General features: G+C 40.2%; 1 protein-coding gene across 1 annotated transcript in view; it reads right to left on the bottom strand.

Annotated features, from left to right (window-relative positions):
* MGAM2 (maltase-glucoamylase 2 (putative)) overlaps positions 1-12710 on the bottom strand; it is a 108639-nt gene that overhangs the window by 74590 nt on the left and 21339 nt on the right. The window contains exons 8-14 of the mRNA XM_055281470.1: positions 12531-12643; positions 11385-11510; positions 9132-9263; positions 8946-9044; positions 6216-6329; positions 5167-5251; positions 2465-2582 (exon numbers count right to left, since the gene is read on the bottom strand). Coding sequence (XP_055137445.1) covers positions 2465-2582; positions 5167-5251; positions 6216-6329; positions 8946-9044; positions 9132-9263; positions 11385-11510; positions 12531-12643 — 787 coding nt within the window. The remainder of the gene's footprint in view (positions 1-2464; positions 2583-5166; positions 5252-6215; positions 6330-8945; positions 9045-9131; positions 9264-11384; positions 11511-12530; positions 12644-12710) is intronic.

Here is a 12710-nt window from a genome sequence, read left to right as displayed (position 1 = left end):
GAGAGGGAACAGCTGGAAAGAGAGCAGAGGCACCAGGCAGAGCAGTATCTTTTTTAATTTTTTTAATTTATTTTTATTTATTTATTTATTTATTATTATTATTATTTATTTTTTTTTTTTTTTTTTTTTTTTTTTTTTGAGACGGAGTCTCGCTCTGTCGCCCAGGCTGGAGTGCAGTGGCGCAATCTCGGCTCACTGCAAGCTCCGCCTCCCGGGTTCACGCCATTCTCCTGCCTCAGCCTCTCTGAGTAGCTGGGACTACAGGCGCCCGCCACCACGCCCGGCTAATTTTTTGTATTTTTTTTAGTAGAGACGGGGTTTCACTGTGTTAGCCAGGATGGCCTCGATCTCCTGACCTCGTGATCCGCCCGCCTCGGCCTCCCAAAGTGCTGGGATTACAAGCGCGAGCCACCGCGCCCGGCCTATTAGAGACGGAGTCTCGCTGTCGCCCAGGCTGGAGTGCAGTGGCGTGATCTCGGCTCACTGCAGGCTCCACCCCCTGGGGTTCACGCCATTCTCCTGCCTCAGCCTCCCGAGTAGCTGGGACTACAGGCGCCCGCCACCACGCCCAGCTAATTTTTTGTTTTTTTAGTAGAGACGGGGTTTCACCGTGTTAGCCACGATGGTCTGGATTTCCTGACCTCGTGATCCACCCGCCTTGGCCTCCCAAAATGCTGGGATTACAGGTGTGAGCCACCGCGCCCAGCCTATTTTTTTTTTTTTTTGAGACGGAGTTTCACTCTTGTTGCCCAGGCTGGAATGCAATAGCATGATCTCGGCTCACCGCAACCTCTGCCTCCCAGGTTCAAGCGATCCTCCTGCCTTAGCCTCCAAAATAGCTGGGATTACAAGCTTCCGCCACCACACCCGACTAATTTTTCTATTTTTAGTAGAGATGAGGTTTCACTATGTTGGCCAGGCTGGTCTCAAACTCCTGACCTCAGGTGATCTGCCCACCTCGGCCTCCCAAAGTGCTTGGATTACAGATGTAAGCCACCACACCCAGCCAGCAGAGCAGTATCTTAAGGACTGAAGGAGCTAAGTTTAAAGGCGTGGTTATAGGCTTGGGTACCACAGAGAAAGAGAAGTCAAGTAAGAAAAGGACTGAGACAGGCCCCATAAACCCATCAAAGTCTCCCTGTCTTCTAGAGCACAACAGTGCTCTAGAAACACCAAAATAGGAGGAGAGAAGCTGAGAAAGACAAAGATGCTCTTTCCTAAGCCACTGGAGCATCCACAGCAGCTCTTCTAACACTTTAGTTTCCCCATCTGTGCTGCAAATTCAAATTAAAATCTTAAGCCTGGCCCCCAATTTTTTTGCTCTCTTAAGTATAATGATTGTATTGTACCATCTTCCACAGAAGAAACTGCACAGTGAGAAGAGGAGTTCTTTCTCAATTTACAAAGTCACAAGTAAACAATCTGCATGACAAGATATAAAGGATGTAATGGTTTGCAGAACACATTTGTCTCCTTGGTAGACTTTCATAACGGATGGCGGTGGCAACAGCAGTAAAGGTGGTGGTGATAGTCATGGTGGCGATGGGGATAGTGATGATGGTGAGTGGCAGGGAAGGTGGTGGTGGCAACAGCAGTAATGGTGGTGGTGATAGTCATGGTGGTGATGGGGATAGTGATGATGGTGATGGTGGTGGTAGGGATGGTGGTGGTAGGGATGGTGGTGGTGGTGATGGTAGTGGTGGTGGTAGTGGTTATGATGGTGATGGTGAATGGTGGTCATGGTGGGGGGTGGTGATGGTGGGATGATGGTGATAACTGTGGTGGTGGTAATGGTGATAGTGGTGGTAGTGATGGTGGTGGTGATGGCAATAATGGTGGTAGTGGTGGTAATGGTGTGGTTATGACGATGGTGATGCTGTTAGGTAATGATGGTGGTGGTGATGGTGATAGTTGTGTGCGTGCATGTGTGTGTGTGTGTGTGTGTCTTGGGGCAGAAGGGAGAATTATGAGGTAGACAAGCAGGACGTTGGAAAGGAAATAGAAGAGTATGGTGTAGCATCTCCAGATAAATAAAGGAAATACAGGTAAATTCAAATTCTAAATAAAAAATGAGTAATTTTTAGTATGAGAATGTCCCACACAAATTTAATTTGGTGTCCTCTATTTTTATTTGCTAAAATCAAGCAATCCTAGTGCATTCAGTAAAAGGATCCAAGCAAGAGCTGACTTCTAGCTGAGGACTCTAAATGCCTTACATAGTATTGCCTGCTAGTATCCTTGAAATAAGCTCGTTAGCCATAAGCCAATCAAAAATAATCCTGTACAGAAACCAAGGGTGCATATGAGAGGAACTCTTAAATACTCTGTAAGAACAGAGTTTTTCTATTTCTATAAATGCAAAAAATATTTGAACAATATATTACTTATAGAACAGAAGAAAAACCCTCCACCTCCACCTCCCACCTGAGCATATCTGGAATTAGGGTGAAAACCAAGTCCTTACAAGTTTGTGGTTCTTGCCATGGAATGGCCATACAAGCTGTGGATGTCATAGTGAAGGCCCTCATGAAACTCCGTGTCCATGCAGAGAGTTCTTGCAAAAAGTAAGTGATCCAGAACTCCTGGAGGGAAATACTCATTAGTGAGGCACTTCCTCATTAACCATCTTTAACAAAATAGCGGCCCAATTATTTCCTTCCTGATTACTGTACCTTTCCCACCAATCTCCACCTGACCAAATCCGTTCCAGATTTTAAATTCTATCCTAAATGCTATTTCCTGCCTGGGGCTCACATTGAGCCCTCCAAGGAGATGCATTATTAAAATTAATCTGCATTCCCTCGAGCTCACAAAGAATCCTGGTGAGGGGAGGCAACTGAGAAACGTGCGCAGAGCAAAGGTAGTGGATCTGAGCCTAAGTATAAAGCATATAATGTTTATCTACATATATTTAATTAAGAGAAATTGAGTGTACAATGTATAGGTATGAAGACAGAGAAAGGGAACGTTTTCTTTTTTATAATACAGTCACACTTAAAAGAAAAATAGAGGCTGGGCACAGTGGCTCACGCCTGTAATCCCAGCACTTTTGGGAGGCTGAGGCAGGTGGATCACCTGAGGTCAAGAGCTCGAGACAAGCCTGACCAACATGGTGAAACCCCATCTCTACTAAAATTACAAAAATTAGCCAGGCATGATGGCGTGTGCCTATAGTTCCAGCTACTTGGGAGGCTGAGGCAGGAGAATCACTTGAGCCCAGGAGGCGGAGGTGGCAGTGAGCCGAGATCATGCCACTGCACTCCAGACTGGGCGACAGAGCAAGACTACATCTCAAAAAAAAAAAAAAAATAAAATAAAATAAAAAATAAGGTGTGACATTTGGGTAGTTTGATAGTTTGATGTGTAAATACTCCAATCCTGCCTCTGAGAATTATTGTTTGCATTTTCCCTTCCTCAAGCCTAAAATGGCCAGTCTTCTCCGCCACTTCCTCTCCTTGTGCACTCTTCACTGGGGCCGTATCTACCTTCCTTCACAAAGTCTTGCGCATACCTAGGACCTGAGTGTGAGGCACAATTCCAGAAAGTGGTGGGACCAGGAAAGACTGAGGTTGAGTTTTCCCACCCAGTATAACAGAATCAAGGTTTGGAGTTGGAAATTAAGTTGAAATGTAAGACGGGAAGAAAATTCTATTTCTTGCACAGTTTGGTGTGTGGCATGAGATTCACAACCACTTCCGTGCTCTTTCTCATGCTAATTAATGTGCACTATGCAATCCTGGAAAGGGGAGGGGCTGCCTGGCTATGAGCAAAAGTGGCCAGTCATATGTGAGTAGACAAAATGCTGGGGGTAGGGAGTGGAGTGCCCACCAGAAGCAAGCGGAAAGTGATAGGATTGAGGTTTTCTGTAGGGAAAAAAAAAAATCAGCAACAAAATTTAGTTTTGGCCAAAAAGAGGATTGAGAGATTAAGAAAAAAAAAAAACGTGATAAACTAATCCAGAGTGGAAAAAAAAATGGGGGAATACAGACAGAGCAGAGAAGAACAAAGAGTAAGTTGAAAAAGCAAACAGTAGATTTTGCAATAGATCAAGACTTCCTCCAAAAAATTATTTACTCCTTAAGTGACCAAAAGGAGTTAAAGAAACAGCTGTACCTTGGTCTCAGGGGTATAAGTAAAGTGGGCAAATCAGAATACACTGGCTGTTCAGATGCCCAACATGCCAGCGTTCTCTTCCTGGAAATATAAGAAGATTATACCTTCCCTTGAGGTTAAGCTGAGGCTAGGTGACCAGATTCTGGCAAGGAAATGTGGGCCAATTGGGTACACCTCCCTTCTAGGCCTGCCCATAAAATCTTCTCCACCCTCTCTCTCCCTCACCCAGGAAGCCAGAAACAAAGGTCTCTGAGGAGATGGGAGAACGAGACATAGATCTGAGTCACCACTTGGATTCAAGTCACCCATCCTTCACCAGAATATGATGTGAGCAAAAAAACAGATGAGTATGATGTGAGCAAAAAGTAAACGATTATTGTGTTAATCCACTAAGATACTGGGATTTATTTGTTGCCAGAGCATAGTGTATTCTATACTGCCACCACCACCCGCCACCTCCACACATATTCTTTCAAAATCAGAAACTGGAAAATTGACTTGACTAGAAATGGGACCTATAAATAGGACCTTGAAGGCACCACTGATGCTTTAAACTATTGTTAATGATCAAAGAGAGAGGAAGGAAGAGAGGGAAAAAAGAAAAAGGAAAAAGGGAAGAAGGAAAGAAGGGAGGGTAAGGAGGAAAGAAGGAAGGCAAGAATAGAGAAAACAGTTAAGAAGATTACAGATTTACTTCAATTTAAGGTAGTCTGTATCCTAAAGTGTCCTGAAATTCTCATAGATTTTAAAATTGACACCTGAGGGATTTGGGGGAAATGAACAAGATGAAAGCATTTTGAACTCTAGACTGGAAGGGCAGCCAGGGGAGGTAGGCAGGCTCAGACTTTGTCACACGCTTGCCCTGGAGTTATGACAGCAAAAGGGTAGTCAGAGACCCAACACTACTGCAGAGACTTCGGTAGAGGAGTGTTCAGGATGTTTAGGAGACCCCTTGGACTGGGAAATGAAATTGCTTCTGACCACACTGAGTATTACTGAGGGTGTTTTAAACATGGCTTATTCCTACATCACAGCAAACAGGTGAAAACTTACTAGGCAGAAAAGGAGGAAAGTTCAAGTTGTTGGATTCACACTGGTTATCAGAAGCTTGGAGTAAGCTAGATACTTCATTCATTTCCTTCAAAGACACAAAACACACAAAGTGTAAAATGCGATTGAGCTACATTTAGCTGTTGAGAAATGCTTACTGAACTAGGAGCCAGGATATCTGGGTCCCTTATTAACTGCTTTTTGATTGTAAATAATCTCCTTAATTTTTCTTACCCTCTGTTTCATCCTTTATAAAATTGAGTCATTGGATTAGGTTATATATTTGTAAGGTATGTTCCACTTCTAAATGACAGTGGGCACATTTTTACCTTTTATAAATTGATTTCAATCAGCTAATTTAGAAATACCATTTCAAAGGTTGATCCTTGCCTTACAAATTGTAAAGATTTTATTGTTACTGTTAAGAACCTAAGATAAACTAATATTTCTATTGTGTAACTGTCCCTATCCTTTATTCCTCTGAGTGAGGAACAATAAGAGAATATAATTAAGATCAAATCTATTTTCTTACATGAATTAAAAATAAGTGATGTCTAATCTTGGTAACAAACAATTTTTTTTATCATTGCACATCTTATTCATCAGAGTGCTTCCAAAAATGACTGCTCCAATGCCTTGCACGTTGGCACTCAGAGAATATTTGTTGAAGAAATTCCTATTGTTCTTCCATAAAAATACGAGACCCTCATTAAATTATTCTCTAATGATTAATTTAAATTTTTATGAATCAATGCTACAAATAGTAGCAATTATAATACTGTTTTAATAAAACAGTATTTTTAAGCTGACAACCAGTTAATGGAGAAAGCAAAAACTTTATCAAAATGAAATAACCAGTTGATGAAAGATGCAGGATAAGAACCTAAGGCTCTTAGGAGCTTAATTCACTGGATATAGACTCAGAAGTAAAATAATTTTGAATATTACTATGTAAAGCAAACTATTTTTTATTACACATCAAGGTCAAAACTCATCTGAAAATTTGGCATATCTGTTTCCAAAGGAAATCTGAGTCAGCAGTAATAACTTACAATCCACACTCCATCAAACTCCAGACGATCATGAAATTTAGCGACCTGATCTATCCACCACTCAGTGCATACTGGATTGGTATAATCGGGAAAGACTGTTGGTCCCGGATACCCCTAGGACACAAAGAGGAAGGCAGTGGCAATGAGCCTGGTTGAAGGTTTTTCATTTTTACCGAGAGTGATTTCTTCTACTAGGAGCCTCATTTTGCCTGTCATTTTAGAAATAAAATGTGTGACTCCCCCAACAGAAACTAAACAATAAAATGCATACAAGGAACAAGAGGAAGAAACAATAAAAGGAAAAGCAACAGAGTAGATCGATGAAAAGCCACCATAAGTCCTTTTCAGTGCAAAATAAAATTTAAAAAGTACAACTGCATTATGTCAGGCCAGTTGGGAGACAAATTGTTTAAAATACTAGAAAGTCTATGTATTATTTTTCAAGAGAATGAACTTTCTTCAAGTGTTGTTAATTAAAGGTCACATAAAGTCTACTTTGAATAATTATGATTATAAATAAGGTGTTGATATTTTTGGCATATAAACAATATTTTATAAATGGTTGAATGAAGTTTGCACTTCTTACTCAGGTCATTTTTTAAACTCTACCTCTCTTTTCTGTCTATGCCTATCAAACAATAGCTTTAAAGATTTTCCACAGCAAAGATATAACCATAGCCAAATTTTTGAAAATTCTTAATTAAAAGGATACCAGTTTTTGTGAAAAATTTTTGCTCATTTTCCCCATAAATTTATAGATTGTAATTTAGGAACAACTTTACACTCTGGGAACTTAATGAATACGTATTTTAAAATATGGATAATTCTCAAAACTCAAGATGGGAACTTGAAATACCCGCAGTAAATGGATTGAGCTTCTGGCTCTTTGTTTTAGGTGATGGGCATCAACTAACAATTAGATGTAACTTTGCACCCCAGGAAACAGGTGGTGTCACAAAACAGTCACCTACAGCAACATTCAACCTAGAGCAGGCCAGCAAATTTTATTCAACCAAGTGCATTTAAAACAAATCACTGGACAGGCACAGTGGCTCACGCCTGTAATGCCAACACTTTGGGAGGCTGAGGCAGGTGGATCACGAGGTCAGGAGTTCGAGACCAGTCTGGCAAAGAGGGTGAAATTCTGTCTCTGCTAAAAATACAAAAATCATCCAGGCATGGTGGCAGGCACCTATAATTCCAGCTACCTGGGAGGCTAAGGCAGGAGAATCGCTTGAACCTGGGAGGCAGAGGTTGCGGTGAGCTGAGATCGTGCCACTGCACTCCAGCCTGGGCAACAGAGCAAGACTCCATCTCAAAAAAAACCAAAAAAACAAAAAACACACACCACTATGCACCTCCACTACTGCTTTCTCTGCCAACATCTTAGATTAAATGATTCATGCCATTTATTGGTCAATGAAGTCAACCATGTAATTCATTCTTTGTAATTATATGCAAATTCTTAATTATATATCACTCAAATACGAGTACTATTGAAATGACTCGTAAGTGTGGATAAAATTTTAGGTAAGCAAAATAATTTTTATTTGACTATGGACTCCAAATGCAGTATATAAATATGGGCTTATCTAATATTTTAGAAATTAGCTTCTAACGAAACAGTAATAGCAAAGACTTGGTGTGCAGAAGGAAGAAAACTTTCCTACTGCTTCATGAAAAGTTAGAATCAATGAAAAGAAAAGTAAATAGAATTAAGCATCGAAAGAGTCAATCAAAGGAATTAAGTGAGCAGAGTTTGGTAAGGGATCATCCATAACCCTGAAAAGACAGTTTCGCAAAATAAACTACTCAGGAGCAACAAGATCTGCAGTCACGTGAACTCTCTAGATGAAGCACCAATTTGAGTAAATCTTACAGAATCCAATCATCTAGGGCTGACCCTACATATAATTGAAATTGCCTATGTGATTTGATTTAAAGTACTCTCAGAAATTTAGTTACCCTGAACATAGGCCCCAGCTCAGCCTATTCCACTGCCTGAGTCCACTACCTTAGAATCAAAACTGTGCTCATAAGTCTTGTGTAAATTTAAAATATAGGCCAGGCATGGTGGCTCATACCTGTAATCCCAGCACTTTGGGAGGCTGAGGCAGGCGAATCACCCGAGGTCAGGAGTTTGAGATCAACCTGGCCAACATGGAGAAACCCCGTCTCTACTAAAAATACAAAAATTAGTCAGGCATGGTGGCGTGTGCCTGTAATCCCAGCTACTCGGGAGGCTGAGGTAGGAGAATCACTTGAACCCAGGAGTCGGAGGTTGCAGTGAGTCAAGATCACGCCATTGCACTCAGCCAGGGTAACAAAAGTGAAACTCTGTCTCAAAAAAATAAAAATTAAAAAAATAAATATATTAGCTGAGATCAGTTCCACATTAATCTGTGAGCATCTTGCTATATTTTTGTAACTGAATTTATTGTCTTGGGAAAGAGAAATTTGGAGGTGGGAGGACTTTAGGTAACTGATTTTTCTTCTAATTATTATTGCTTCTCAATTATCTATGGTATTAGAGGATCAAGTCTAGCTTTTTAAATTCTTCAGGATTTTAATCATCCTATTATTATATCTACTGGTTTAAAATAGTAATAAAAGAAACCTCTAAAGCCATGAAAACAGTAACAATATTGTAACTTGCCTTTCATTCATCTTCATACCAAAAGTACAAACTTCCCAAAACAATCATAATTTACTTTGATTTTAAGAAATTACCTCCCCAACAGCAAAGCCATTGTTCCCCAAGATCCACACTCTCTTTAGGCTTCCATTATTATAGGGCTCATAGTTAGAGTTTTTGGAGATGCCAGGATTCTAATAAAGAAATATGATATAAATATTATTTTCATAAATTTTTTGCACTGTGAAAGAAAAAATAACATAACAAGTGTTTGAACATACCATAATAATAAGATATTTCTGTCCATTGTCATGTAACTCCTTGACAAAATCTGGGAGACCAGAGTAAGCGACTTCATCAACAGTGAAATCTTTCTTTCCATCCATGTAGTCTATGTCAGAGTACTGGACATCCTGAAAGAGAGCTCTAGCCAATCAGAACCTAGGAAACAGCACTGTGCTGATGGAAAGTACTACAGCTCTGGTTCCTGACCATTGAAAATGAAACCATATTTCCTAATGATCCTGGAACTTCCAAGGCTTGGCTACGTCTTAGGAGTAAATAAGCCATCTTTGAAAGACATGTTTGCTGTTTGATTGCCATTCTACCTCCTTGTCCTGACAGGTGCATGTCATAAGTTATTGGGAGGGACTTGAGAGCAGGAATTGCATCTTGTTCATCTCTGTAACTTGAGAGCTTGGATGCTTGACATAAAACAGATGCTCTTTAAATGATTGTTTGAATGAATTACATTATTAGTGTTATAACCATGTACTAACTTAACCCAAGCATCAAGCCAGAATATATCATATGAGGAGAAAATGATCTTTTGCCCTACGAAAGTGCTAGAGTAATGATTAACAAAGATCAATGACAAAAAGATAAAGCCTTACTCAACTAAACTCTCATGCACACATTTTTCCTTGTGTTTGCATACCAGCCTATGGGGAGCAGGTGTTATTCCTAGTGAGCAAATTGAAATGTAGGGGAGTTCAGTGACATTTCCCAAAATACATGCACTGGGAGGTAGGGGGGCTGTTGAGGGCTTTGGGGACAAGCTCTTTGGCTTCAGATACTCTTTTTTTCCCCAATCTGCCACCATCCTCAAAGACAAAGGAAGTGTTCTTCTAAGTGTTCCTCAAGTATCATACAGTAGGAGTCTCGACCTTACAGGCTTGAAGGAAAATGTGGCTTATGGCCTGTTGCCCAAAGTGCCATCAACCGTTCTAATACTGAGCAGTCATGTAGGACCCAGGTGTCCTCCACAAACACATGTAGGGAAAGATTCTACTTGTGGAAGAAAATTCTTCCTGGAATTGGATGTTTGCGGATAGTAGATATGGGAGAAGTAAAATTAAATACAATCAATTCCCCTTTGACACCAAAATACATTGACCATCTGTTTTTTTTTACAGGAAAAATTGATCCCCCTGCCTGCCCTCATCACTACTCTGAGACGGGATTGAAGAACCCTGAAAGCAGGCCAAAGCCATTTCCACATGTTCAGTCTTCCTTCAGATGTTAACATTATATTATATTTTTTCTCTAGATAGAGCCTCACTCTGTCATCCAGGCTGGAGTGCAGTGGCATGATCTCAGCTCACTACAGCCTCTGCCTCCAGGTTCAAGTGATTCTCCTGCCTCAGCCTGCTTTGTAGCTGGGATTACAGGCATGTGCCACCACACCTGGGTAATTTTTTTGTATTTTTAATAGAGATGGGGTTTCACCATGTTGACCAGGCTAGTCTTGAACTCCTGACCTCAAGTGATCTGCCCGCCTCAGCCTCCCAAAGTGCTGAGATTACAGGTGTGAGCCACTGCACTGGGCCAACACTATATTCTTACATCAAAGTTTCAAAATCCCAAAGAGCTACCCCAAATAAATTGTTTTGATAAATTCATTAGCCACATGTTATGCATCTCATGGAGAAGATCATCAAATATTACACACTTAATAATTATCTTGACTTACTGGTGGACATTGAACATCATAAATACTGATGCAACCATGAAGCTTCAAAATTAGAGTTTATCAGATCTGGGAGGAGTATACCAGGTCACCATGAGAAACTCATTTACTGTAAATCATTATGATCATCAGCTCTTGTTACTCATGTTACCTCCAGTGTTGCTTTCTCTAATAACATAATAGCTAACTTTGATGACGTTCACCATCTGTGCTAGATGCTTTACATGCACAGTACAAGGCATTGCTTACTACCAGCCCACCAAAGTAAGTCTTACATTCTCATTCTATAAAGGTGGAAACTAAGGCTCAGAGATGTTAATTAACTAGCGCAACATTGCACAGAGCTATGAAGAGGTACAACTAAAATTCAAAGCCATATCTATCAGACTTCATTAACAGTATACTTTTCATGCGCAGATACATAACTTAACACGCAAATTTCTGCCAGCAAGTGTGCCTATCAATCTATTGATTTATCTACATTTTTCCTAATAAGTTGAATTTAATGCAAAAAATAAAAATGGGAATTGGTGTCAAATGCATGGTAAAAGAAGTTTCAACTTACATATGGTATCTCAGCTAAACGATTTCGGCTGACAACTTCTTTCAATTTATTGATGCCACCATAATCCCTGCGACTAAGCTGGAATCCAAGACTCCAATAGGGAGGCAAGAATGGCCGTCCGACAAGCTGAAAAGATAAGTAAGTGTGTAGGCTTTTAGCATAAACACTGTAGCCCCATGCCCAACTCTGGAAACATTAGCCCCATTTCATTTTCTGTGAAGTTCCCAGAGCTGAAAACATCAGAGCTAAGAGTAATCTGCTAGAATAATTTGTGAAATCCCACAATCACATCCTTCTTTACTAAGTACATAAATGTATTCTCAACATCAGACCCTAATAAAATTTGCAGAAAATGTTTCAGTAATGGTGTCATCTTGGGGGAAACCGGTGACATTCATTATTCTACAAGTGTTTTTCTGAGTATTTGTTCACAGTGTGGCAAGGGCTAATATGGGCACTTGGAATATAGTGGCACAGAGCAAACATAGCTCCTGCCCTCAGAGAGCTTAGAGGAAATAAATAAATGCCTAATATAATTTCAGATAGTGGTTTGCGCAAAGGTAAAGGAATAAGAACTGATAGGATTAAGAGTGAGATTACAGGCACACGCCACCATGCCCAGCTAATTTTTGTATTTTTAGTACAGACAGGGCTCTGCCATGTTGGCCAGGCTGGTCTCAACCTCCTGACCTCAAGCGATTTGCCCGCATTGGCCTCCCAAAGTGCCGGAATTACAGGCGTGAGCCACTGTGTCCGACCTCAAGTTTCTTCCTTTTCTATAATTTGAGTCAAATATGAATAGCTAGCAAAGTTTATTCAGGTAGTTCCTTTTCACTGAATTTTAACTCATTGAATTAATAAGTTTTGCTGATTTGTGCGATACATAAATGGACTACGAGTTACTTGAAAGCAGGATGGCATATGACTTCTTTTTGCATTTCTCAAGCCTTGCACAATGTCTCTTTGGAATGCAGAAAGCACCCAATAAAGGTCATCAAAATAAATAAACAATACATGAAAGACTTACTATCCCAGCATTTATAATCCATACACTTCACTAATACCTTTTATTTTTCTTTTATTAATTTATAATGAGTATATGAGATACTAGCAGTAAATAATGACTATCTAAATGCAAAGACATACCTCCAAGTATTCCTGAACCACTTGTTCTGGAGTGTTTCCTAGGAATACATAAAAGTCAAGAATGCCTCCAATCGTGCGATAAGTGATCGCAGGAGCTGGCTGAAGGGTAACCTCTGAAAAAATTATAAGGAGATTTATTAGAATCTTATGGTTGGAAGTAAACTCTTCTCTGCAGTATAA

The sequence above is a fragment of the Symphalangus syndactylus genome, chromosome 6 (assembly GCF_028878055.3).
Source record: "Symphalangus syndactylus isolate Jambi chromosome 6, NHGRI_mSymSyn1-v2.1_pri, whole genome shotgun sequence".
Taxonomy (NCBI): Eukaryota; Metazoa; Chordata; class Mammalia; order Primates; family Hylobatidae; genus Symphalangus; species Symphalangus syndactylus.
This window is presented reverse-complemented; position numbering and strand designations above follow the sequence as displayed.